Genomic DNA, 22044 nt, shown 5'->3' on the forward strand with positions numbered 1-22044 from the left:
TCATGTATTCAATGTATGGATGAAGAGAAGTCAAACAAATTGGTTGCTTTAAAGTTTTTACCTTCCAGGTCATACAATGTCGTGTCCATGAGTTGTCTTCCTGCTGAAAGCCTTGAGGGAAACAACACTGTCTTTGATCTATCAGTGCCATTTTTCCTCACCAAATAAATTTTTTTTAAATACAAAAACAGGATTGTTTTTTTTTTTTAATCAACAGTCTATAACAGTACTTAAGTTTACATTGTGCTGACTTTAATGAATCCACAGTACTGTACAACGTAAGCAAAGTAGATGGATCATCGTATTTGAGAGGATTGGTAGTCACCGCTATGAGAAAACCGCATGAATATGAGGACATTCACATCTTTTTTTTTTTTTCCCATGTTCAGAAACCTCAGTGATGTATGACTGAATGGGGAAAAGAAGCTTGTGTCAGAAGTGTTAAGCATGAATGTGTGTGATACTGGTGGAGAACAACCCATGGAAATGTTGACTAGTGGTTATAGAAATGACAATATTTCTTAGACTTGGCTGTACACATGCAGATCAGACATCTTCTAGTAAGACTTGAGTTTTGAATCTAGCATGAACATCAAAGTGCTATTGCATTAATAAACCGGGAGCATCATCGTACTTTCATGATTAATAATGAGAAGTATTAAGATTGCAGATTCACATTTATAGCAAAGTGCCTTCTCTGAGACTTAAAACCAACTCCAGTCAGAAATGCGGATTCAAAGAATCCAGTTTCTTAACAGCTCAGCTCCACCCACAGCAGCAGCCAAACCCACAGGAATGAGGAAAAACAGTCCACCCTGGGACAGTGAGCCGCTCAAGATCAGCGTTTTCAGCTGGCTAAAATCCACAGCAGTCTGTGATATTCTACATGGATGTTATCAGTAAATGAAGGGGCAGCTTCATGTTTTTGCTCAGTGATAAATTCTGTCTTGATTAAAGCCGATCAGTGGCGACAAAAGTCAGTCGAAGAAAGAGGTCGTTCGGTTGCTCAGCTGAACGTCCACACCTCCAGCTCCATCACGCGGAAGTCGTCTGTTTCTGCCAGGCAGCAGTTGTTGAAAGTGTAGCAGGGGCTGCTGCGGCCCAGATACAGGTTCTCATCCACCCACAGCCCAAAGTGGCCGCTGAGGAGAAAGAGGAAGGGATTAGGCGCAGGAACCAGCCTTTTTCAGATCATTTTGAAAGCAACATCAGCCATCACAAATCTAACCAGAGTTAAAAAGACATTACCTGCCTCCACCAACAGCAAAGCAGTCCAAGTCTCCTTTAATAAAAAAGGAGTTCTCTCCAGTCCATCTGAAACACTAACAAGTTACAAAACTGGGTTACAACTAGTTCTCAAACATATTCACCAAATTATAGTTTCATCACTTCAGAATCTAATTATTTAGAAAAAAAAAAAACATGAAAAATGATGCTGTAAAAATAAATCACATGCCACACATCTACTCTGTAATTATCTGATATTTTTTCCCCTTCCCTCACATATAAATACAACTATTGTAGAGCCTAGTAGATGCTCAATAATACTGCTAAACTAGTACAGCTACAGGGGCATGCTCAGGATGGCTTACCTTGAAACGAGGGTGCAACATGAAGAGAAAAGTTTCTCCTGTACCGTAAAACGTCTCACTGGGTCTCAGAGGGTGAGAGAGGAAGGCCCCAAAGATCTGATGAAGAAAAGCCACAATTACAAAACACAGTGAAATACAATAAGGTTGCATCTACAGTTCATAAGTGAGCCTTTACTTCATCAAGTGCGTCCTTTATGACCATCAGCACAGGAGAGTCTGTGGCAGCGAGTTTTCTGTAAAGAGTTTTGAGGCTGGCGCCGTGTCGGGATGTGCTGTAAGCCAGCTGCCAGGTGTTTCCGACTGTCCGTGGGGGCAGCTCCTTACACAGCTGGAGGAAAAGTGAAGCAAATGAAAGTAGTATGAAAAGAAAGCTAAATTAACATCAGTGTTCTCTCTTATATAAAGTTTAGTGAGTGAAATATTTACAGAAAACCCTAAAAGTAAATCCTGCGTAAAAAAAAAACCAAAACAAACCAGCATGTTAATGTTTGACCCGACTTTAATTTCATTGTTAACAAGGCAGCATAGATGCATAGATGAAGTGTCAGACACTAAGAAGTCTGAGTTAAACTACTAAAATGAATATTACATGTTTCATACTCCACGTATTACATAAACAGCTTAAAATCAGACTAAATGGGCCTCACGCTGGTCATGCAGGCCAGTTAGGATTTGTGGACTTATATGGAAAGAAAAGCATTTTGTACTTGTCTGTAATGATGATTTTTGATTGTCTTTGCCAATTCCTGTTAAATCTCATCATCACGAGTTAAAAAGACAAAAGGAGAGCAAAGCCGTTTAAGATTCAAAGACTCACCATGACAATGCTAACAGTGGCCTATCAGCTAAACTTAAGTCACTAAGAATAATATGAAGCTTATTTTTACATTCTCATTTACTGTTTGCTTTTACATTTACAAAAAAGGATGGAAAATTGTCTAGTACCTTTTTACTACTGTGTATTTGCTTAGCTCAACAAGTTAATTATTGTTTCTCCTTAACTTCATAAACCAAAACTAGTAGGTTCATGCTTGTTTTAATGGAAGTCAGTGCTTTAAAACATAAAAAAAATCCAGCTGGCATACCCAGATAATGGCACACAGATGACCTGCATACCAGTGTTCAATGAGTTACCTCTTTGACATGCGAAGCCTCCAAAATGCGGCTGATCTCCACGATGTTTCCGAGCCCCTCCGGGTCCCTGTCGATGACCAGGGTTGGCTTGTCCCTGCTCTCCTCCATCAACACCATCTAAAAAAATCGTCTTCTGTAAAAAGATATACTTGGAAGCTTCCCAAAGCACTAAAACTTATTTCCTCGTAAAGAATCAAACATTTTAAGTCTATAGAGACGTTCATCTTCAGGTGTGCTCTCACACAAACTGACCCGCTAGTCTGTCGTTTCTACCCTGTACCAGTGACATCTGCGTGTTGTTATCCAATCCTATCCCATGAGATCAAAATGAACCTGCTCACCTCCCAGTCATCCACTGACCCTCGGTGCCTCTGGAACATCTCTTCGTCTTCCTCCTCCTTGTCCTCAATAAGAACAAACCCCTCTTCATCACAGTCTGCCTCACCCTCCTCGTCTCCCTCAAGTATACGCAAGTCCGGCCGGCAGCGCTTCAGGTAGGCATGCATTTCGTCGGAGCTGCAGCGGGAGAAGAATGACTCACTCAGGATTGTTGAACTGACAAACAACAGCCACAGCATCAACACGCTGAGAAATGAGACACTACCACGAGCACACTGAGTGGCTTTTGTTATCATGGATCATTTTCTCAGGCCTTCTTTTCCAGAGGCAGATTTTAATGGGATGTTGTCCTCAGCTGCATTTGGAAAACAGTTATTTCTTAAATATTGCAGGCAGGTTTCTTGAGATTCTTTAACCTCAAAGGAAGTTGTTTAAAAAAGAAAAGCACACCTAGTCCCAAGTTTGGGAAGGTCACCAAGTTAAAGAGTCACTCAGTGACATGGATGAGTGTTTAAACGCTGGTGGAAGAGGGTACTGTGATCATTTACTCAAGTAAAAGCAGCAATGCCATGCTATTACCATACCTTTAAATGCTAAACACTTGCATTGAAATTGACCACAAGCATGAATGTGTTAAAAAATTTACAGAACCAACACCTTGACATTGTTATACTATTTAATTACTGGATCATTATTAATGCTGCTTTAGTACTGTGATATTATGTTATATCATTCAAGGTTTGTAGGTAACTGTTAATAAGAGTTGGATAAATGGCAAGTACTATAAGTACTATACAAGTAGTATCCTCAAACCATTCAGTTACTCCCTGTATCCACTAGATGGGGGTATTGCTTCCCATTAGGATAAACATGTTTCTTCACTCTGAGAAACTACACATGCCAGCAAACCATGCCAGCAAAATCTCCCCACAGAAGTACGGAGGCAATATATCTATATACAGTAAGTATTAGTACCTTAACGTTACACTTGAGCACCCAAAACTGTTAAATAATTGTTTAGATGCCACAGTCAGCACACACTTAAATATAAAAAATCACTGACTGAGACCTTTGTGCTGATATTTTTGTGATGAATATGAGCAGCATGTTTTCAGTTAGATAAAAGTCAGTTAACTCACGTTTACTGCTCAGCAGTTACGACAACAGCTGTCCATGTTTTCTTTATTTGTGGTAGGATCAGATGCCTAAAATTCTGCTAAAAATGATGATTTTATCCGTTATTGGCTTGAGTAATCCCACACATGTGAATTCTTTTGGAGGCCAGGACAGAGATTTGCATCATAGGAAATTGTGTGATTTTTTTAAACTAAGATTTTTGTCAAGGATGCACTCTGCCTTTAATTACCTTTCCCGTGACAGGGCCAGCCAGGCATCCCTTCTGGGTAGGGTTTTGGCTAGACCCAGCTGGAGACCTCCAGCATCCTTCCTCTTTCCTGCAGATGGCTGAACCCGCAGCCGCACGAACATTATACCCCCATGACTACCTGCTGATGGCCTCTGAGGAACTAGAAAATAAACAGACTTACAGTGAATAAGATGTAAACAAGAAATTAACACATGGATCAGGAGGATGTAGTCCTGACCTGCAGTCTGACTCTTCACAGAGCATTTCTCTGAGTCTAGAAGTTCTGCCTTTAATTTAGTTGTTGCCTCTTGACCTCCACAGCAGAAGGTGGCAGCGCTGCTCAGGACAGCCAGACCGCCCACAGACTCCTCTGATTGCACCTCCAGAGGGCTGCTATCCAGATCCCGTTCAGCCTCTGCCATGTCCCTACTCTCTGACTCCTCATCCTCGGAAACCTCTTTGGTCAGACTCAGAGCCAGGCTGGGCAAATCCGATGGAACAGCGGACGCCAGAGCTGGAACAGATTCCCCCTCCTTCCGGTTTGAGAGGCCGCCTGCCCGGTTTTTCACATTTTTCAGTTTCTGAAAAATATTCTTTCCTTTTCTCCTAAAATAATAAAAAAGAGAGAGAGAGAGAAAAAAAGTGGCTGTGTTAGCTTTTCGTGTAACTCGAGCGTTTGTCTTGTGTGTTAAGTATCAGTGAATCACTGCTGACCTCTGCTGGGAGGTGTTGAAATGAACATGTGAGATGTCAGAGAAGAAGGAGATAGATGCCAGATTGTCAACGGAGCACGACAGCAGGTACTCCTCGCAGCCGTGCTCCATCACCAGAGGATGTGTCTTACACGGGTCGAAGAAGATTTTATTAGAAGTCACCAACAGGATACCTGAAACCACACCCTGACAGAGAGATACACTGTTCAGATGAACTCATTTATGTGCAAGTTGAGATCAGGCAGTGTTTCTCATCCCCACCTTGCGGTCAGTGATATAGCGGCAGAATAGTTTGAGGTAGGCCTTGGCCTCTGGTCCCTCCCCCTCACAGCATTCTGGTGGAAGAGCCAATAAGCACAGCTGTCCGTCAGGCAGTGGCACCGCCTCCACATCCTGTTACCATCAAAGTTCAAAACAAAATATAGCTTTAAATTCACATTTAATATGCTTTACAGCAGAAATAATGTGTGCTTCTTTTGTACTGTTTATGGTGGCCAACTGGACTTGTTTTAGTTTTGAAAACAATTAAGTGTCTCCACTTAAAAAAGCCCTATAAAGCCATTATTTGATCAAAATGAGGAGGTTTGATCTTTCCTCAAATGAATGGATGTAAGAAATGTATTTTGAAAGAAAGAAGGATAATGGAGGGATAAAATCTGTTTTACTATGTTTTCTTAAAAATTATTTTTCCTACACAAAAGGCTTTTTGGGGTTTTGGCTAGGATATTATCAGCAAAATCTACCTTTAGCATAAATGTAAAAAATACTCAGTATACAGAGAAATGAGTGAGTGAAAAATGTTACCGCTATATTCTTCATGGTGATTAAAACTTATCAATATACAGTATATCAAGTACCACGAATTGGGAAGGAGACATGCTCATTATGAGATATTAAACTCTAAACTCAGATTAACATTAAACTGAAATTATTTATCTTTTCTTGAACATAAATAACATGATTCTATCTACAGCCAACATGACCTAGTATTCACACAAAGTGCCACATGCTGTTGCACATATTGACCATTTATGGTGACACAATTAACTCCAGTAAAGTCAAGGCTTTGGTGCTTATAATGTGCTTATAACTATATGGGATCACTTATGGGTAACTCATGATTTTCATTGATAAATTGACAAAATTATATACATATATCATGAAGTTTGAAGACATTTAAAATAAGTTTACAAGCATATATATATATTAAATTTGAGTAAGATTATGTTTTATGTCCATCCTCTAGTTTCAAAATTTTCAGAGTGTCCAAAGCAACCTTCAAGTCAGTACCAGCCGTGGCAAAACCTCCAACTCGAGCTGCTTGAAGTAGACAACTGTGAACCTTATGGTTTGCTTACTAGTTTATTACCAAATCTAAATTTTCAATCTATCAGTCAAAAAATCCTCCAAGTAGTTATCCTGTAAGGTTTTTCTGGCCTCTTACACCTCAGTTTGACCTCCGCTCATCCTGATAGCTGACAAAGTTACATGATGCTCTTTGTCCTCCAAACACTTTGCTGGTTTCTCATGTTTTATGTGTATCAATCATTTTGCTAAGGAGGGAAATCCATGGTCCTCCAGCTATTGTTTTATTCATAAAATCACTATTTGAAATGATTAGTAAGACACTTGTTTTATAATCAGTGTATTTAATCAGCTTATGGTTTACAATCATCCTGAATCTTAATCCTTGATCTTTGTATAGACAGTAGCTGGTAACTAAAGCTGTCAAAGAAATTTAGTGAAATAAAAACTAAAATTCTTCCCCTTAAGCTGTACTTAACACAAAGTGGGTGACATCTTAATAGAAGGACATGCAGAAAACACAGCTGTTGTTCCACTTACCAGTAGTTTGTCATATTCTGCCTCTGGTGAGGGGGAATGAGGCTGAGGGGCAAGGGTATCAAAACAGCCTTGATCTGCATCTGCCTCCTGCTTCTCTCTGAGAGCAGAGTCTGAGTGAGGTTCTAGCTGAGTTGATCCATCACTGGTGAAAGTGTTTTTTTCCTTTAGGAGCAGCTGCTTCAGAATAGAAGCCATGGTAAGATTAGCTCTGACATTGACATGAACATACTGTCTAACCCAGAGGCAAGAGTGACCTCTTCCTCTTTCACCAATGCATTGCTCCTCCTCTCTGTGTTTGTAATCACATCAAGCTGCTGGAGATATATGAGGGTTGTACATGTGACGCTGGACACATTATTTTACAACTGTACCTCTCTAATTTATTACAGAAAAGAATATAATTTTCAGTCCAATTTAGTCATAAATTATGTGTTTATGAGAGGATTTGATGCATGAATTAAGGTGGAGTAACCTACTTCCTGTTTAACCCTGTGACAAGTCTTGTTTTGCATTTCAAATCAGCATCGCCTTGTCATTCCCAACTAAAAGCATGCACTTCATGTGTGTGTCATAGTTTCAATAGTTGACTCTTACCTCTCTGGGTATCGGGGCAGCAGATAAGTTGAGTTGAGTGGAGGTATGGAAGGGTGGGTGATCCATTTTACTTTCTTCCACTGAGGATGCACCGTTACTATTGAACTTAGAAGAAACACTGAACACCGTGTCCCCAGGGAGACCCTGTATGAGCAAAACAAAAAGACAAGACAATCTATCTTTTTTTTTTTACATCCAAGAAGCTAAAATCTGATCCTACAACGGCCCTGAAAAGGTTGTTTTCTTTATTTGTGTGTAAAATAGAGCCAATATTCAATATGTGACAATACTACATGCTGAGTTCATATCATTTTATTCACATTAAATCACAAAAAGCAACTAAAATATCAAAACAGAATTTTATTCCTGAGCTTCATTGGACATTTAATTAAAACACAACCTGTTCTTTTAATATGTTTTAACTGTGCCAAATTCTGTGTATTAATTTTATATATGAAAGAAAACTGAAAGAATAAATTTCTACTTGTATACTTTCAAGTAGGATGTAGTTTATGCTTTACTCTGATTTATAGACGCAAACAGAATATTCACAGAATCATAATTAAAGTATTGTTACATCCCTATTTAATACCGATTTTTTTCTTTAAACCCAAATATCTGTTTACAGGAACACTGTGCAAAGTTTTGCTTTCAATATCAAGTAAAGCAATATCATGAGTTTCCAGGAAATGTTGATCAGTCCTGCATGTCAGCTTAATGTAGTTTATTTTACCACTACAAAGACAGAAAACCTGACATGTTCCTCTAGGTTTTGCTGGTATGATCCTGAATTTCTTTCTCTATAAATGACGGCATGGCCTCCTGACTCATTAAACCACGACCTTAACAACCACCAGGTTTCCCAGGTGGAATAAGGTTCTTACGCAGGAATGCAATCTTTGCCCTTCTCCAAACATAAATAATTTAGCTTAAATATGATGTATTTTTTTCTCATCTATCTGTATTTTTAATTTCTTTCTGCCTTGTTTGCATTATTTTTTAAACAAAAAAACAAGTGGATTTAAAACAACCCTGGATTCTTTGGTGACTTTGCAGACTTACATATTTTGCTCTCGGAGGGGAGTTGACGCCCCTTTGAGGGTAACACATCCACAAATCAACATCTTTAATAAATTACAATTCCTTGAATAATTCCTGTCTACAAATTACCCCAGAACACTAAAGGGTCTCAAGCTTTTGTAACTTATAGATAAGAAATACAAGATCAGTTTTCCTCAATTAACATTTTAGCCGCATTGATTTCATAGGATTTTCTTGTCGGACTTGAGTGGGAAACATTTCATGAACTTTTAGACACAGTGATTACAGACTACATTATTATGAAGCATGGTGTGCACTTCAACTCAAACCTTTTTAGTTATTATGTGCCTCTGTAAACAAAAAAACAACTGATTAGAAGTGGGATTTTCATCATCCCATGAAAAATGGATCCAGCGACCTAGATAAGATTACTGTGCCTGACTGATAATGTGACAGTGCTTTTCCATGGGTGTAAGCCTATAGACGTCTTTTGACCTGTGAGTGTGCTTTTTTCTTTAAATAAATAGTTTCTTTTGATTATTACCTGGATAAAGGATTGTAGCATGCTCTTGGAAATGTGTATTCACTAATTTGTCATCAGTGAAAAGACATGAAATGGAATACAGTAAATAATAGACAATGGAAGGAAAAAGGAGAGGAAGGCAAGAGAAAGATGATGACAAACACGACTTTTAGAGTACATTAAGCTATGCTAAATGAGCATCAATGCTGGATTTAATGATATAGAGCTTAATATAGAGAGAAATAAACATTTGCTTTCTTTTTTTTCAGCTCAAGTTTAGTCAAATACAAAAAGTGGCTGACAAATACCTTGGAAAAAATGTCTGAAAAGGCATTCCTGTGGCTGTAGCAGAAGATCTTAAACAGACTCTGTTTCCCCATGGTGTCAGAGAGAAGCTGAACCTTCTCTGCCACTCAGCTCATCTCTGAACTTTTGACACTCCCTATCAAACTCCAAGACCATAAACTGCCAGACACAATCACTGTATACCAAACTAAAAGTGCCTTTCCTGTAATACTTATCAGATGTTACATAAATGAAGCAGTAAATACACAGCTGTCATAATTTTCCTCTTACCTGTTCCCACAGCTAGACTCCTCACTATCCACAAGACATGAAATAAAAAATGTTATATGTATAAAAACAAACACGTGACTCACATCTGATGATTGACCCACGTGCTCTTCCGTCACCACAGTACTGCTTAGATCCCATGAAGTCCCTGTAAAGAAAAAAAAATACATTACTGTAATGCCTCATGTCAAATTACCCAAAACACAATACAAGCATGAGGAAGTAGAGAGAAAGATTGCAACAAGTCCCTCCCAGCTAATATATCTGCCTTTCCTGTCTATATAAAAGCTATTTTAAATAAAGACATTAAACTGCCCACTGGCTTCAAATTATATGCAAATTTAAGCTGCAATTCCTCCCACATGATGCAAACAGCTTGTGTCCTGTCAGAGGATTCAAACACTCCAGGAGCACCTTGCAGGTAGTACTGCCGCAGCTTGGGGTTTCTGATGTGGGGGATATGGTTGAGAGGCCGGCTCACGATGGGCTTGTTCTGAAGCTGGCTGCTGGCTGCAGCCTGCTGCATGATTCGGGCCTGAGGTTGGGTCTCCCAGGGGGGCTTCGCAAACTGCGGAGGCTGGGAGACACCAGCGGGCAACTTGGATCCCAACCTGAGAGACAGAGTACCATAAACAGATTTAAAACCAATATATCATCAAAAATTCATCCCTATCATGCACCATTTTATTTACACACATCTCATATAAATTCACCAGAAAAATGATCTTGCATGCATAGCAATGCATCTGACATTTATTATTACTAAGAATCAAAAAAATCAGACTCCTGAGTTACAGTTAATAGAGAAATATTAATTACAGCAACTTTAAAACAACAATACATGTGTTTTATATAATCTAAAATTTGTAGAACTATTTGAGAGTTATGAGCAAGACCAGGGCATAATTTTTCATTCTCACAGTATAAATAAAAAAAAAGGGAAAAGCTTAGGAACCTCAAGAGATTTAAGCTCTTAGATAACATCTACTGACTTAATTAGATGGCTGGGAGTATGGCTTGAGAAAGGCTGGCCGATGCTAATTTCAAAGCTTTATAAAATCCCATTAAACCTCGTCCCAACAATCAGTAGCCATGAGTTCCTCTCTGCAGCTGCTTGGCACTCTGAAAAAAAAATAATTGATGCCTAAAGAACATGAGAAGGCTATAAGTTGATAGAAATTTTGTTTTCACTTAGCTGTTCCCTCTGATAGTGACGTAATGAGGCAAAAGTAGTTACCAGAAATTGCTGAGGTCAAGTTGGGAAATACATCAAGGGTTTTTAGAAAGAACAGACAAAAGCCATGTTTGACTGTAAAAAAAAACATCTGGAAGATTTAACAGAGCGATTAAACTGTTCTGCCGAGCAGCATCACCAACACAGTTGTCCTTTTCTGCATCCTCACTACAAAATTCAGCAAACAAGCATCTAAACAAATCTGCATGTTCTCTCAACATTTTTGTGGACTTATGAGACTGAAGTTTAACTTTTTGGATGCCATGAGCACATTTGCATTTGAAGTAAAAACAGTGCAAATTTAAATTCAAATTTTCCAGGAAAGAAAAACTAAAGCAGGCTCAGACATGGTAATACTGCAGTCCCTGCCATGGGCTGCAGGGGGAACAGCTTTGTTTAAAAAGAGGTAAATGGGTTAATTAAAGGTGCAGTGTGTAATCTTAGTAAACCACTCAGTGTCAGTTTAGAACAGTTCAATCTCATCTCAAAATCCAAAATTCAAACCCAACTCAGAGCCCAAAGTATAACTCAAACATCTGTACAGCTTGGTAAAAATGGACCTACACAGACTAAGATTATATCCTTATCTTTGGGGAAGTTTTTTTTAACTGACTAAAGTCATATCAAAGAAACAGGAAATTATAGACAAGAATAGGAAGCAGGGTTGTGCACTTTGCTAAGAATATCAATACATTGCTTTATCTCCATTAGTTTTTGCTGTTGTGTTATTGTTTAAAATAAAAATTGGAACTTTAAGTGTGAAGAATTTCTGTAAGCAAACATTACTCTGGAAAAAAAAGCTAAAAATGAAAAGAGGAAGGTTTCTACAACATGTTAAATATAGTAGACAAATCTCAAACCCACAGTGAAATACCTTGAGTAACTGAACAACCCAAACACTTCATATTTGTGGATATTCCTTTAAAAATGCTGCACGTACAATCTGTAGGAAGAATAGATCCTTAAGACTAAATATAAATTTAGTTTTAAGGAGGATTTTGCTGCAAAGCTTTGAAGATTTTATGTTTAGAGTACTTGTAGTGTGAATAATCGAATGAGCAGCATTCAGTCTGCTCTGAGTTATTTATAGTGGAGTAGGAGTCGTCTATGCAATAGAGTGCCAGAGTTTCTGGCAAGATGGTGCCGCTCTCACCCATACAATGCTCTGTTATGGAGTGACAGAATGGATGAAATCACCCCATGGAACAATTTCTTGGTGTGCCGTAACTGGGTGTGACACTCTCCTGATCTAAAATCATTTCAGGTTCTAATGAAAGACTGAATTGTATCATGTTTTAATCTGAGAGGCACACACCAGCCAAACTTGTCACGGGCCTACTTTCTCCACTACTTTTCCCTCCAGTAATCCCACATATTTAGAGGCCTGACCTGGTCTTCACATTGCAGAAGTAGCTAGTCCTGGGCTTGTCTCTCTGGGCATCGAGGTTCATGGTTCCTAAGGTCTCTGGCCTCCTCACAGACTGAGCCATTTTCTTTTCTTTTTTTCCTTTTTTCTTTTTTTTAGTGTGATGTTGGCAGCAGTGGTAGATGCAGAGGGATGAGGGGCTCAGCTGGCATCCTTCCTCTTCTTATTCTCCATGCCTGTTTTTTTTTTTTTTTTTTTTTTTGTGCCCCAGTTATGGCACCTACACAACACAGAAAATGTGGGATGATTTTATAAACATTGACTGCACTTACAGAGGACAAGCTTTCTTTACCTGCAACAACATGACCCTTTCTGTAAGGAAGTGAGCCAGACACTCATCAGAATAATGGAGCCAGGCTTCCAATTCAATGAAACTGTCAATCAGCACATGTAATTAGTGTGTAAGAGTGGTCCTGCGAGCTTGTAGCCCAGGATTGCATGGTGCATTTTGAAAGTGTAATTTTCCACATATTTGTGTTTATCTGAAACAGAATATTAGATCATATCAGTATTTTGTCCCCAGTTAGTGTACTTTCTGGCTCTTAGCAGTGCTAAGCATGTTTAGCTGTCAATAATACTGAAATGATGTATCCCTACAAGCCCAGCTGTGCAACTTATTCGATAGTGCTGGGCTCATACCCCCCTGGGTGTTGATTTGTTTGTGGAGTAATGTCTGAATTAGCAGGAACAAGATTAGGTTAGCTTTCCTCTGCATGCCTGACATTAATCTGTAATACGCTAAAGAGAATGTAAGAACTTGCTTCCTGTAAATGCTGCGTTGTTATCTCATCTTTGTGGTGGAAGTAAGCATTTTAAACGACATTACAGAATGATCGAGACAGCAGCTACGGCAGAAACAAATTATATCAGCGGAATAAGTCACTAATAATGTATTCATATATGGTAAAGGTGGGTAGTATGTTTACGTACCTGTATCTTGCCCAGGGATGGAGATGGGTGTCGGTCACATGAGGATGTCTTCATATTGCAGCGTTATGATATCACTGCAGACAACACGAACAAGTTAAATATTCAAGCTCCGCCCTGTGCTTAAAGCGCTGTCTCGACGATTAACGGCTACATGTCAAGATAGTTCCTGCCCTCTTCCGGTTGAACAGTGCAAGACAAAGGCGGAAGTAGAAAGAAGTGATACATCCTGTGTTTACCCACATCTATTGCCGCTTTTCTAACAACAACACTAACATTTGTTTCCTTGGGACTTGATTGAGTGACTTGCATTTATTATTTCTTTGTATGCGCCAGTGTACTCAATTTGTAGCAATGTTGTCCCCTACTTATTTATTTTTTTGTTATTATTCCTTTTTATTCTGATTTATATGACTTTTTTGTATTTTTTTTGTTATTTAACATTACCAATATTTCTGCTGACACCATACATAGCATGGACCAGGCTTATTGCAAACATGCTCAACCTCACCTGATGCAGGCAAATGTAGAAAATTGTGGTCTTTAATAAAGTTTAATGCAGTTTTGGTATTTATTTATTTATTTATTTATTTATTTATTTATTTATTTATTTATTTATTTATTTATTATTAACAAAACTTTGACACCAGACATAGATTTTTACAAAATCTATGACCACTGCATGAGTTTTCTCAGAAACTCAGGTTTACACAGATAAAGAGGCATCATGTCCCAAGTATAACAATCACAGACAATGGCCACCTCTCATTTTTTCATATTTTACTTCAATTGGGCCAGACTTTTCCTGAATTCTTGAAAATGTTGTTGAAAATTTGATCTCCAGGATTTCTGAAGGTTTTTCAAATGTATTATTTGGACATTGGTTCATTTTTTTTCCAGCCTTTGTATCTGACCATTTCCATAGGAGAGTTTTATTGTTTGTTGAGCCACTTAACACTGAACTATGAATCACTGACATAGAGAAAAAAGCAGGAAACATGTTCAAAGCAGGAAACTCAAATTTTAAACCAGTGATGTGTCTACAAATGACCACCTGCTAAGCAAAGAACTTTTAAAACCTATTTACATTCTTGTTCTTTTATTTTATTCAATTTTTTAGTTGCGTCTAAGAAAAATGTCAGTGACAGGTACAAAAATTAAAGGGTACAAAAATAGTGCACAAACAAGGTGATTGTCAAAAAGCTATAAACTTAAAACTTATTTCCCAGCCTTCTGCGTTAAGAATTTGAGGAAAGAGAGGAACACAGTATGGAAAAAAATGATAGCCAACATTCAAAAAGAGTTCTGATGTTATCAGAGCCGGGAGAATTATTCTTTAATTCTGTTTAAAGAAATTACAAGAAAGTTTGTTTAAAGTTGCAAAATTTTACAAACTCTTTTTTTAATGAGTTGCTGCATTCCCATTTATATTTGCACATGTTCAGTTAATCTCTACACCCATTTGCAATTTTACCAGACAATTATAAGAAATTAAAGATGGCTCAAGATTTTACTGTAATTTGAGCCCACTTTAACTTTAATAGATAGCAGCATGGATTCACCTCCTAGATGTTATTGTGGCAGTTGATCTTAAGTTTATACTTCTAAATCTTTTTCTATTTTATAAAGACAAAAGAGACAGAGATAAAGTCTTTTTAAGCATCTGTGGTAATTCTTTTCTGTGCATAAATGTGGTGAGCGCTGATGTACAGATTTCCACAGGATGGTATAGGTTATAAACTGAGAAAGTGCTGGTGTTTGCAGGTTATTTTATAACTATCTTCATTCAATAAAGGTTACAGGAAATCACAGAGACACAATTTGCTTCAGCAATCTTTTTTTGACACGTGCATCAGAAATCACAGATTAGGAAAATGTTGAAGCATATTCAAACTTGGAGCCTCGTTTTCAGAATAGACCCAATAGAGTGTTTCAACAACGAATTGATTGTTGAAAACAATTTTTGCAGAGCATTAGTTAAAACTCACGCAGCATTGCTTACTTTAAGCTGTAGGGGGCGCTCTCGCTTCGGGTCAACTCGGTTATGACAACGAAACGTACGAGATTCCAGCCAATCAGATTGCAGGACAGGGAGGCACAGGTTTCCGGCCAGATGAACGACAACAGTGTGAAAGACGAAGAGGAGAAGCAGTTGTTCGCCGAGGCTGTAATGTTGTAACTTTCCACAATTTAGCTCTGTTATCTCGTAAGTGAGCCCGTTGTAGCTTTTACTGAAATGGGTAAAGATTAACAAAAATTACAGAAAAGTATAGTTTAAATAAATAATTGTAGGTCAACCAAGGGCCGTTTTCAAGCTATGTAATGGTCCCTGTTTCTTAGATACCCGTTGCTAAGTTAGCTACCGGCTCCTGATAAACTTGACAAAGCTGTATATACACACAGCGCTCTAATGGTTGTCTTTCTGAAGTGCAACATCTTTTGTCATCACTATAAAACGCCAGTCAATGCAGAATGCACATTCTTTAACATAATCAGCGGATCTGATTCAGCTAGCTTAGCCATTACACGATACCCCACTTCATGTGTTGATTTTTGTCCGGGTGGGAGGACAAAGTAACAGTACAAGCCGTTTTTATTAGACCTGCTGGTGGTACAGTTTTAAAATTCCGTTTGTTAAAAGTTACCGCTTAAGTCAAAAGCTGCAATGTTTTAGTGATATAATGTGCGATGTCAGAAACTGCATTTGATGTAAGCAATATAACTTGGACAACAGAAATCTAGCTTATTTAAAAATTATGGCTACTCTGTTTTAGCAGCTGCAACCCTTGTACAATTTTATATATATATATATATATATATATATGTATGTATGTTTTCATTGCCAGCTACACATTAAAAATGTAGGCGGATCCAAATGACTAGAAAATCTGTGTAATAGTAAATTAAACTGGCATGTGCATGACAGCTTTTGTTTTGTGGTAAACAATATGTTGAAGTGCTTATCTTGTTGAACAGGTGCTCTAGGTAATTACTAATTTTAATCCCAGGATTTGGCCTTTTACACTAACTTGACAGCTGTTAACTGATCTACTCTGTCTTCAGATGCTGCAACTACCAAGCACTGGTGTGCATCTCTACAGCGAATGAGACTGAGCCACAGTCATCATGGAAACAGAAACAGTAAGTTTGTGATTGAGCTGTCAATACATTCAAACTTTTTTGTTATTATTTGTTTAATGCTACTTTTTACGTATAGAGCTGTACAGGAACAGGAATTTGTACAGCGCTCTTGCATATTGTGAGAAGAGCTTAATCAGATTTTTGTATCTTTTGCAGGAAGTTATACCTATCTGGCAGAATAAGCCCCATGGATCAACCCGCAGTGTTGTTAGAAGAATAGGTTCAACTCTTCCACTCAAACCTCCACAAAGGGCATGCTTTCAGGTGCATCTGACATCCTATTTTAATGTTCTACCTTAGAATTATGCTTGTTTATTACTTCTAATAATTTAGCCTCTTGTGAACTACATTAACTTGTGTCTTTGAACATTAGGAACTGCCCGGCTTGCCTTCTCTTCGTCCTATGGATGGCCCTATGGTCCCTACCTTGGCAGACATAGCCTGGATTGTTGCAGATGAAGAGGAGACATATGCCAGAGTGAGGTAAGTCTGCGGTCAGTGAGACATGAAGCGGCATGAAGTCATTCTTCTTTACCAGCATTTAACCTCACTTGCATCATCTCTCTTATTAGGTGCTCGTGTGCATTTTATTGTAATGGTGCACAATATTTTTCTATTATTTCAAAAAGTTGTTGATTGAGCTTTCTGGTGGGTTTTGTAGTACAATTATTGATAGAAATGGAAAAGCCTGAATTTGGCAAAAGCAGGATTTATTGCAGTTTTATTTAATTGGATTAGTTAAAATTGTACTGCTGCATCAAATTAACAAGCATAAATCAGTACATGGAAATTCTTTGGGTCACAAGTAAAAAGAAAGTAGCACCGGAGAAGACTAAGCACAGACTGAAAGACAAGCCCCAACACATTAGGGTTGACATGTTTAGTGACAGTTATTTTTTAACCGTTTTCAGGAGTGACTCACGTCCTCTGAAGCACGAATGGCGGCCCACGCCACTCCTGGTGCTTCACAGGAATTCATCTGTACCCAACTTCCGCCGTGAGGGCAAACGAATGGAGGGGCTAAGGAAGCCTGGGGTGACTGCACTGAACCGCACCACTGCGCTGCAAGATGAGCTCAGCAGACTCCGGGCTCAAATTGCCAAGATTGTTGCAAATGATTCTGGTAGGTAACTCAACCAGACATGTACCACTGTGCATTTAAAAGAGGAACATTGCAGACTGACACTTATACAGTGTTTATAGATTCTGCATTTTATAAACTGCTCGGAGTCATGTAAGATTTAAGATTTAGTCTTGTTGAGCAGACATGAATGTGTTTCTAACACAAAGTTACTGTCTTCATGTGACTGATTGCCTGCTGCCAAGTCACCCGCCCTGATTCTCTTAAAGCTCTTTTGTACCAAGATGTCTTGGCATCAGTTTTTAGGTCAGTGACTGAAGATTATCTGTGCTGTTCTGTGGCAGCTAGCCATTACCTGTTGAAGAGTTCAAAGATGACACAATAAGAAAAAGTCATACATTCTAAGTTTTTTTTTTTTTTTTTTTAACTTGTCCTGTCCAGCATCATAGCAAGCAAAATGATAATCTGGTTGCTGTATCATGCTGAACAAATTTGCTCTGTCAAGGGGAGGCCTATGGGTAAGGCTCCTCTTGATAATGTGATTAATTAATTTATTTATTTACTTTGAATCACCGAATCTATGTAATCTTGCTGAACCTGACCGGAGGGGACAGAAAAAGATGGAAAATAGCAAAAAGAGCAAAAGCAGAAAGGAGACAAAAAGATCACAGACAGAAGGCAACAACCCTTCAATCCACAACTGTTATACCTGTACATGAACACACCAGAACATTTCCTACAACTTTTACAAAAGCAAAAACACACACACAGAAAAAACTAGTCATTAAGAGTTTTTAAATAATAACCAAATCAAAAAGACATAACAGCGACCAGATACTAACTCACAGGAAAAAAAAAAAAAATTATCACTTAGTATTAAAACCCACTGGACAACTCAGTTACTGTGTCAGCATGCAGAGCATGAGAGACAAGGAGTGATCAGTGATGAAGAGTGGTGAGTGAGATCATGCAAATGCGACCATGCCTCCACGGAGGCCAGAGGCAGACCAGGGCCAGAGGCCCGGGCCCTCAGCAGCAGACCCGGAGCACCAACCCAAGCCACCCCACCACGAAGATGACTCCAGCCCCACCCAAAGGACGGCAGAGGAGAGCCCCAGCAAGAGCCCCCCACGGTCCCGGGGCACAGGCCCCAGTGGGCCAAGATCAGCAGCCACCCAGGGCAGCCCAAGCGAAGGGCCCAGGGCCCCAGGAGCCCAGAGGCGGCCGCCCCACCCCCCAAAGGCAGAGGGCCCGCAACATGCCTAGGAGGACCAGGCCCCCCCAGACAACCACCCGGCATAGGCCAGCACACACCCCGATGTTCCAGCCGCACACCCCGGCGGACAGCGACAGGACAGCGAGCCCCAAGCACCCCCCCTTGACCCAACACCCACAGAGCCAGCAGCCCACCAGCGCAGCCACCCCGGGACCCGGCCCGGTTTTTTATTTCTATTTGATTTAAATTTTTCTTTATTTCAAATCTAAAAATGGTTTCAGATTTAATAATAATAATAAAAAAAGAGGTTTAAGATGATATTCAGCTTTCAGGGCAGCATGTCGCATTTGATAATGTAAAAATTTGTATCATGCAACTCCTATCAATAATAATTTGTTGTTTCATTAAATAATCAACTTCTGCTTAGAAAAAATTAGATTTACTTGGCTCTGTGAATAATTAAGGCTTCAGACTGTAACAATATTCCACAAAAAAAAAAAAAAATTGTGCTTGGAGAAAGCTGCAGAAAACAAAAGTTGTACATGTTTATGTGCTGAATCCATATTGTTTACAGTTAGAACAGCAAAACTAGTAAACAGACTGACTCAGTTCTCCTCTTTTCTGCTCAGGCTCCAACCCCTTGACACCTGACCTGCTCTCCCCAGACGACACAAGCATGAGCTTTTCCATGGCGCCTTTCGAAACTGCGCCCTACCAGCCGGCCACCGTGGCTCCCGCTTCCTTTGTCATCAGTGACGTCACAGAGGAGGAAGAGGAAGAAGAAGAAGAGGAAGATGAGAAAGATGTCTCTGTGGTGTCAGAGCTGGTTCCCGACCCTCTGCCACCTGTTTCCATGACAGCATCGGCTACCTTTGATCTTGACAGGCCCAGCATGGACTTCCGGGAGGCAGAGGAGGATACAGTGTCATTATCGAAGTCCACCAGTTTTGCTGATGTCACAGACATCCTGAAGGACATGAACAGAATGAAGATGAGCAAAGACAGGTGAGACAAGCTTGTGTAATAATAAATGAAAATCATTCACTTGCTATTTGAATTGATGGACTGAGTGTTTGTGTTTTGTGTTATTTTAGGTACAACAGAGGCTGCACATCCCTCAGAGAAGAGGACTCGGCCACACTGATTTCAGAAGCTCTGAGGAAAAAGTTTGTGCTTAAAGAAGAGGATACTGCTGCTGTGAGAAGGAAGTAGCCAGATTGTTAGTCATCAAACCCAAATCCTGCTGCCTCATGTAAGTCAGGAGAAAGTAGAGTTTTAAACTTGTTCTTTTTTAAGTATTTTGTTTTTCAGTTGCAGAATGGGTCTGCTTAGCTAATTCCACCCTTTATTCTGACTTTTAGGCCTTTGCCTTTGGAATATGTACTCATGGATCCACAACCTCGCCCCTCAGACCTAATGCAATAGCTGTCTGCAAGATTTAGAACAAAAAACTTGCTGCAGACAACCAAAATCCACAGTGCTGGTCATCAGACATGTTTTAATAAACACAGTCAGTTTAAGCATTGTGTTGAATATTATATTCAGCGTATTTTTCTCTTTCAATAGGGACTCAGTAGACTCATTTCCAATTATGACCAGTTACTTGATCTACAAAAACATCTGAGATGTTTAGAGGAAGACACAGAGAAGGCTGAACCATTATTGTTAAGTTTAGGGTGTTTTCTCTTTTAAGAAGCATGCTGTTCACTTTGCTGTGAAGACCCCTTTAAATATTATGTACTTGTTTTTTAATTTTCCTCAGACGCAAACCTTTTTGTTTTCTGTCAGCCACTTGGTCTTTTAACATACTTGAACATATTTTGGGGAAACAGCTCTAATATACACACAGAGACTGACTGTAGCTTATCATGGCATGTATGAGAAAAAATAATTTTCAGATCTTTGCTTTTGATATTTGCATTTCAGAAGTTTAAACATAGAATCATACACCTCTTATGGCTGCCCTTTCATTCATGATTAACAGATTGATAGCCAGTGAATAACAGCACTTTGATTTTAAACCTACACAAAGTGTGAGTAGATTAATAACAGAGTGGTTTTGTGCTTTCTTAATCAATGAACACAAGGGAATGCTCATCCAGAAACAAGCTTATACAGGTCTTAAAAAACACATTTTCCTGTGTGGAATGTTCTAAATGCTGCATGAAGCCACTCGTAAATGTTAACAGAACCTACATTTTACAAGTGATTTTACTTTGGGCAAAGAAAATTGAGTCATATGTAAAGAAAGATAGCTTTTACATCATTCTGTGTGCAGAACTTGTGCAAAATATTTGGTACAAGCTTTGTGTGGATCAGGGTTATAATTATGATTATTCTCCCAGAAGCCTTACACAGATCTATTGCCTGCTCAAAAAAAAACCCCAAATTTTTTCCCACTTTAGTTCCAAGTGCCATCAGCTGTATTTGTGATATCCCTGAATGTTGTTGAAGAATAAGCCCTAACAAAAATCTTTCCACATGTAACTCCTGATCAGCTAACTGTCCTGTTTAGGCCTGTTTATGGGGGGGGAATCCTTTAAGTGTTTTTCTGTGTGAAAAGACTTTGCTAAGCCATGTGCTTGAACGAAGATGGTGATGTGTTACTTTTAGGCAGTGGAGTTGTGTTTTGTTTTTCTTGTAATTCCCAGTAACTAATTTCCTCACTTGATGTAGTAATGAACTGCAAATACTTTATGCAAGTTCAAAGTTATTGGCTGTTATTCTGTACTTGAGATGGGAAAAATTCACAGCAAACACTACCTATATCACTCACCCCGAAACAGGGGAACCTGCTTTCTTTGTTTTGAATTTCTACTATAGTTTGAGTGCATTTTATCATTGTACCGCTGTGTAACACTGAGTGCTCCACCACCATGTGTATGTTTTATTTTCCTGTCATTCAAGGATCTGTAAATAAAGATTGTGCAGGTGTTTTGAAATTCTGACTTATTCTTCATGGTATTTGCATGCAGTGATAAATGTAACCATATGGGGGCAGTGGAGCCTAACAAAAAAAGAAATTTGCTTCACAAAAACATGCAGAACTTATTGTATTCTCTTTCTCTCCCTCTATTCTGCTCTTAGTTTTTTTCTTCTTTTAAAATGCCTTCTCATCTTTAATTTCTTCCATGAAACAGATTTCAAATGGTTAGGGACAGGCAAAACTAAAAGTATAACACCTTCAGTTTTATTCAAAAGAGCATCCCAAAAAAGCTTCCAGAAGTAAAGATGGGGAGAGATTCACCAGTGTGAATAAAAACTGCATTCTCCAGTCTGAAGAGAAGACAGACCACCTT

The 22044-nt window shown here is 39.0% G+C and overlaps 2 protein-coding genes across 6 annotated transcripts; one reads left to right on the top strand and one right to left on the bottom strand.

Moving 5' to 3' along the window:
* Window positions 1-11: 11 nt before the first annotated feature.
* si:ch211-15d5.11 (nuclear receptor coactivator 7) lies at window positions 12-13438 on the bottom strand. Of its 4 annotated transcripts, none has more exons than XM_041971444.1 (16): window positions 13311-13438; window positions 12344-12600; window positions 10135-10331; window positions 9807-9868; window positions 7584-7727; window positions 6990-7166; window positions 5406-5537; window positions 5146-5270; window positions 4670-5037; window positions 4432-4591; window positions 3068-3242; window positions 2727-2843; window positions 1768-1920; window positions 1593-1688; window positions 1249-1322; window positions 12-1142 (listed from the first exon to the last, which is right to left on the bottom strand). In XM_041971444.1, exons 2-16 carry the CDS (start codon window positions 12442-12444, stop codon window positions 1007-1009), a joined length of 2217 nt encoding a protein of 738 aa, XP_041827378.1. In that variant the 5' UTR covers window positions 12445-12600; window positions 13311-13438; the 3' UTR covers window positions 12-1006. The 4 variants fall into 4 exon arrangements, with proteins under 4 accessions (XP_041827378.1, XP_041827377.1, XP_041827376.1 ...); XM_041971443.1 differs by having other exon boundaries at window positions 5146-5330; window positions 6990-7163; window positions 13311-13437; XM_041971442.1 differs by having other exon boundaries at window positions 5146-5330; window positions 13311-13437.
* Window positions 13439-15403: 1965 nt separating this feature from the next.
* On the top strand, window positions 15404-21687 carry mtfr1l (mitochondrial fission regulator 1-like). Of its 2 annotated transcripts, XM_041971449.1 has the most exons (8): window positions 15404-15513; window positions 16371-16448; window positions 16605-16712; window positions 16822-16931; window positions 17360-17571; window positions 19375-19750; window positions 19840-19997; window positions 20107-21687. In XM_041971449.1, the coding sequence occupies exons 2-7, from the start codon at window positions 16434-16436 to the stop codon at window positions 19955-19957; spliced, it is 939 nt and encodes a 312-aa protein (XP_041827383.1). In that variant the 5' UTR covers window positions 15404-15513; window positions 16371-16433; the 3' UTR covers window positions 19958-19997; window positions 20107-21687. The 2 variants fall into 2 exon arrangements, with proteins under 2 accessions (XP_041827383.1, XP_041827382.1); XM_041971448.1 differs by having other exon boundaries at window positions 19840-21687.
* The last annotated feature ends 357 nt before the right edge of the window (window positions 21688-22044 follow it).

Source organism: Melanotaenia boesemani, chromosome 20 (assembly GCF_017639745.1).
Source record: "Melanotaenia boesemani isolate fMelBoe1 chromosome 20, fMelBoe1.pri, whole genome shotgun sequence".
NCBI lineage: Eukaryota > Metazoa > Chordata > Actinopteri > Atheriniformes > Melanotaeniidae > Melanotaenia > Melanotaenia boesemani.

Coding starts and splice junctions, on each gene's coding strand:
- mtfr1l (XM_041971448.1), top strand. Junction 16,713..16,821: donor CACAAAGGGCATGCTTTCAG/GTGCATCTGACA, acceptor TTTGAACATTAG/GAACTGCCCGGCTTGCCTTC. Junction 16,932..17,359: donor GAGACATATGCCAGAGTGAG/GTAAGTCTGCGG, acceptor AACCGTTTTCAG/GAGTGACTCACGTCCTCTGA.
- si:ch211-15d5.11 (XM_041971442.1), bottom strand. CDS start 12,444: ATGGCTCAGTCTGTGAGGAGGCCAGAGACCTTAGGAACCATGAACCTC. Junction 10,332..12,343: donor TTCTGCAATGTGAAGACCAG/GTCAGGCCTCTA, acceptor TCTGTCTCTCAG/GTTGGGATCCAAGTTGCCCG. Junction 2,844..3,067: donor GGTCAGTGGATGACTGGGAG/GTGAGCAGGTTC, acceptor CGATTTTTTTAG/ATGGTGTTGATGGAGGAGAG.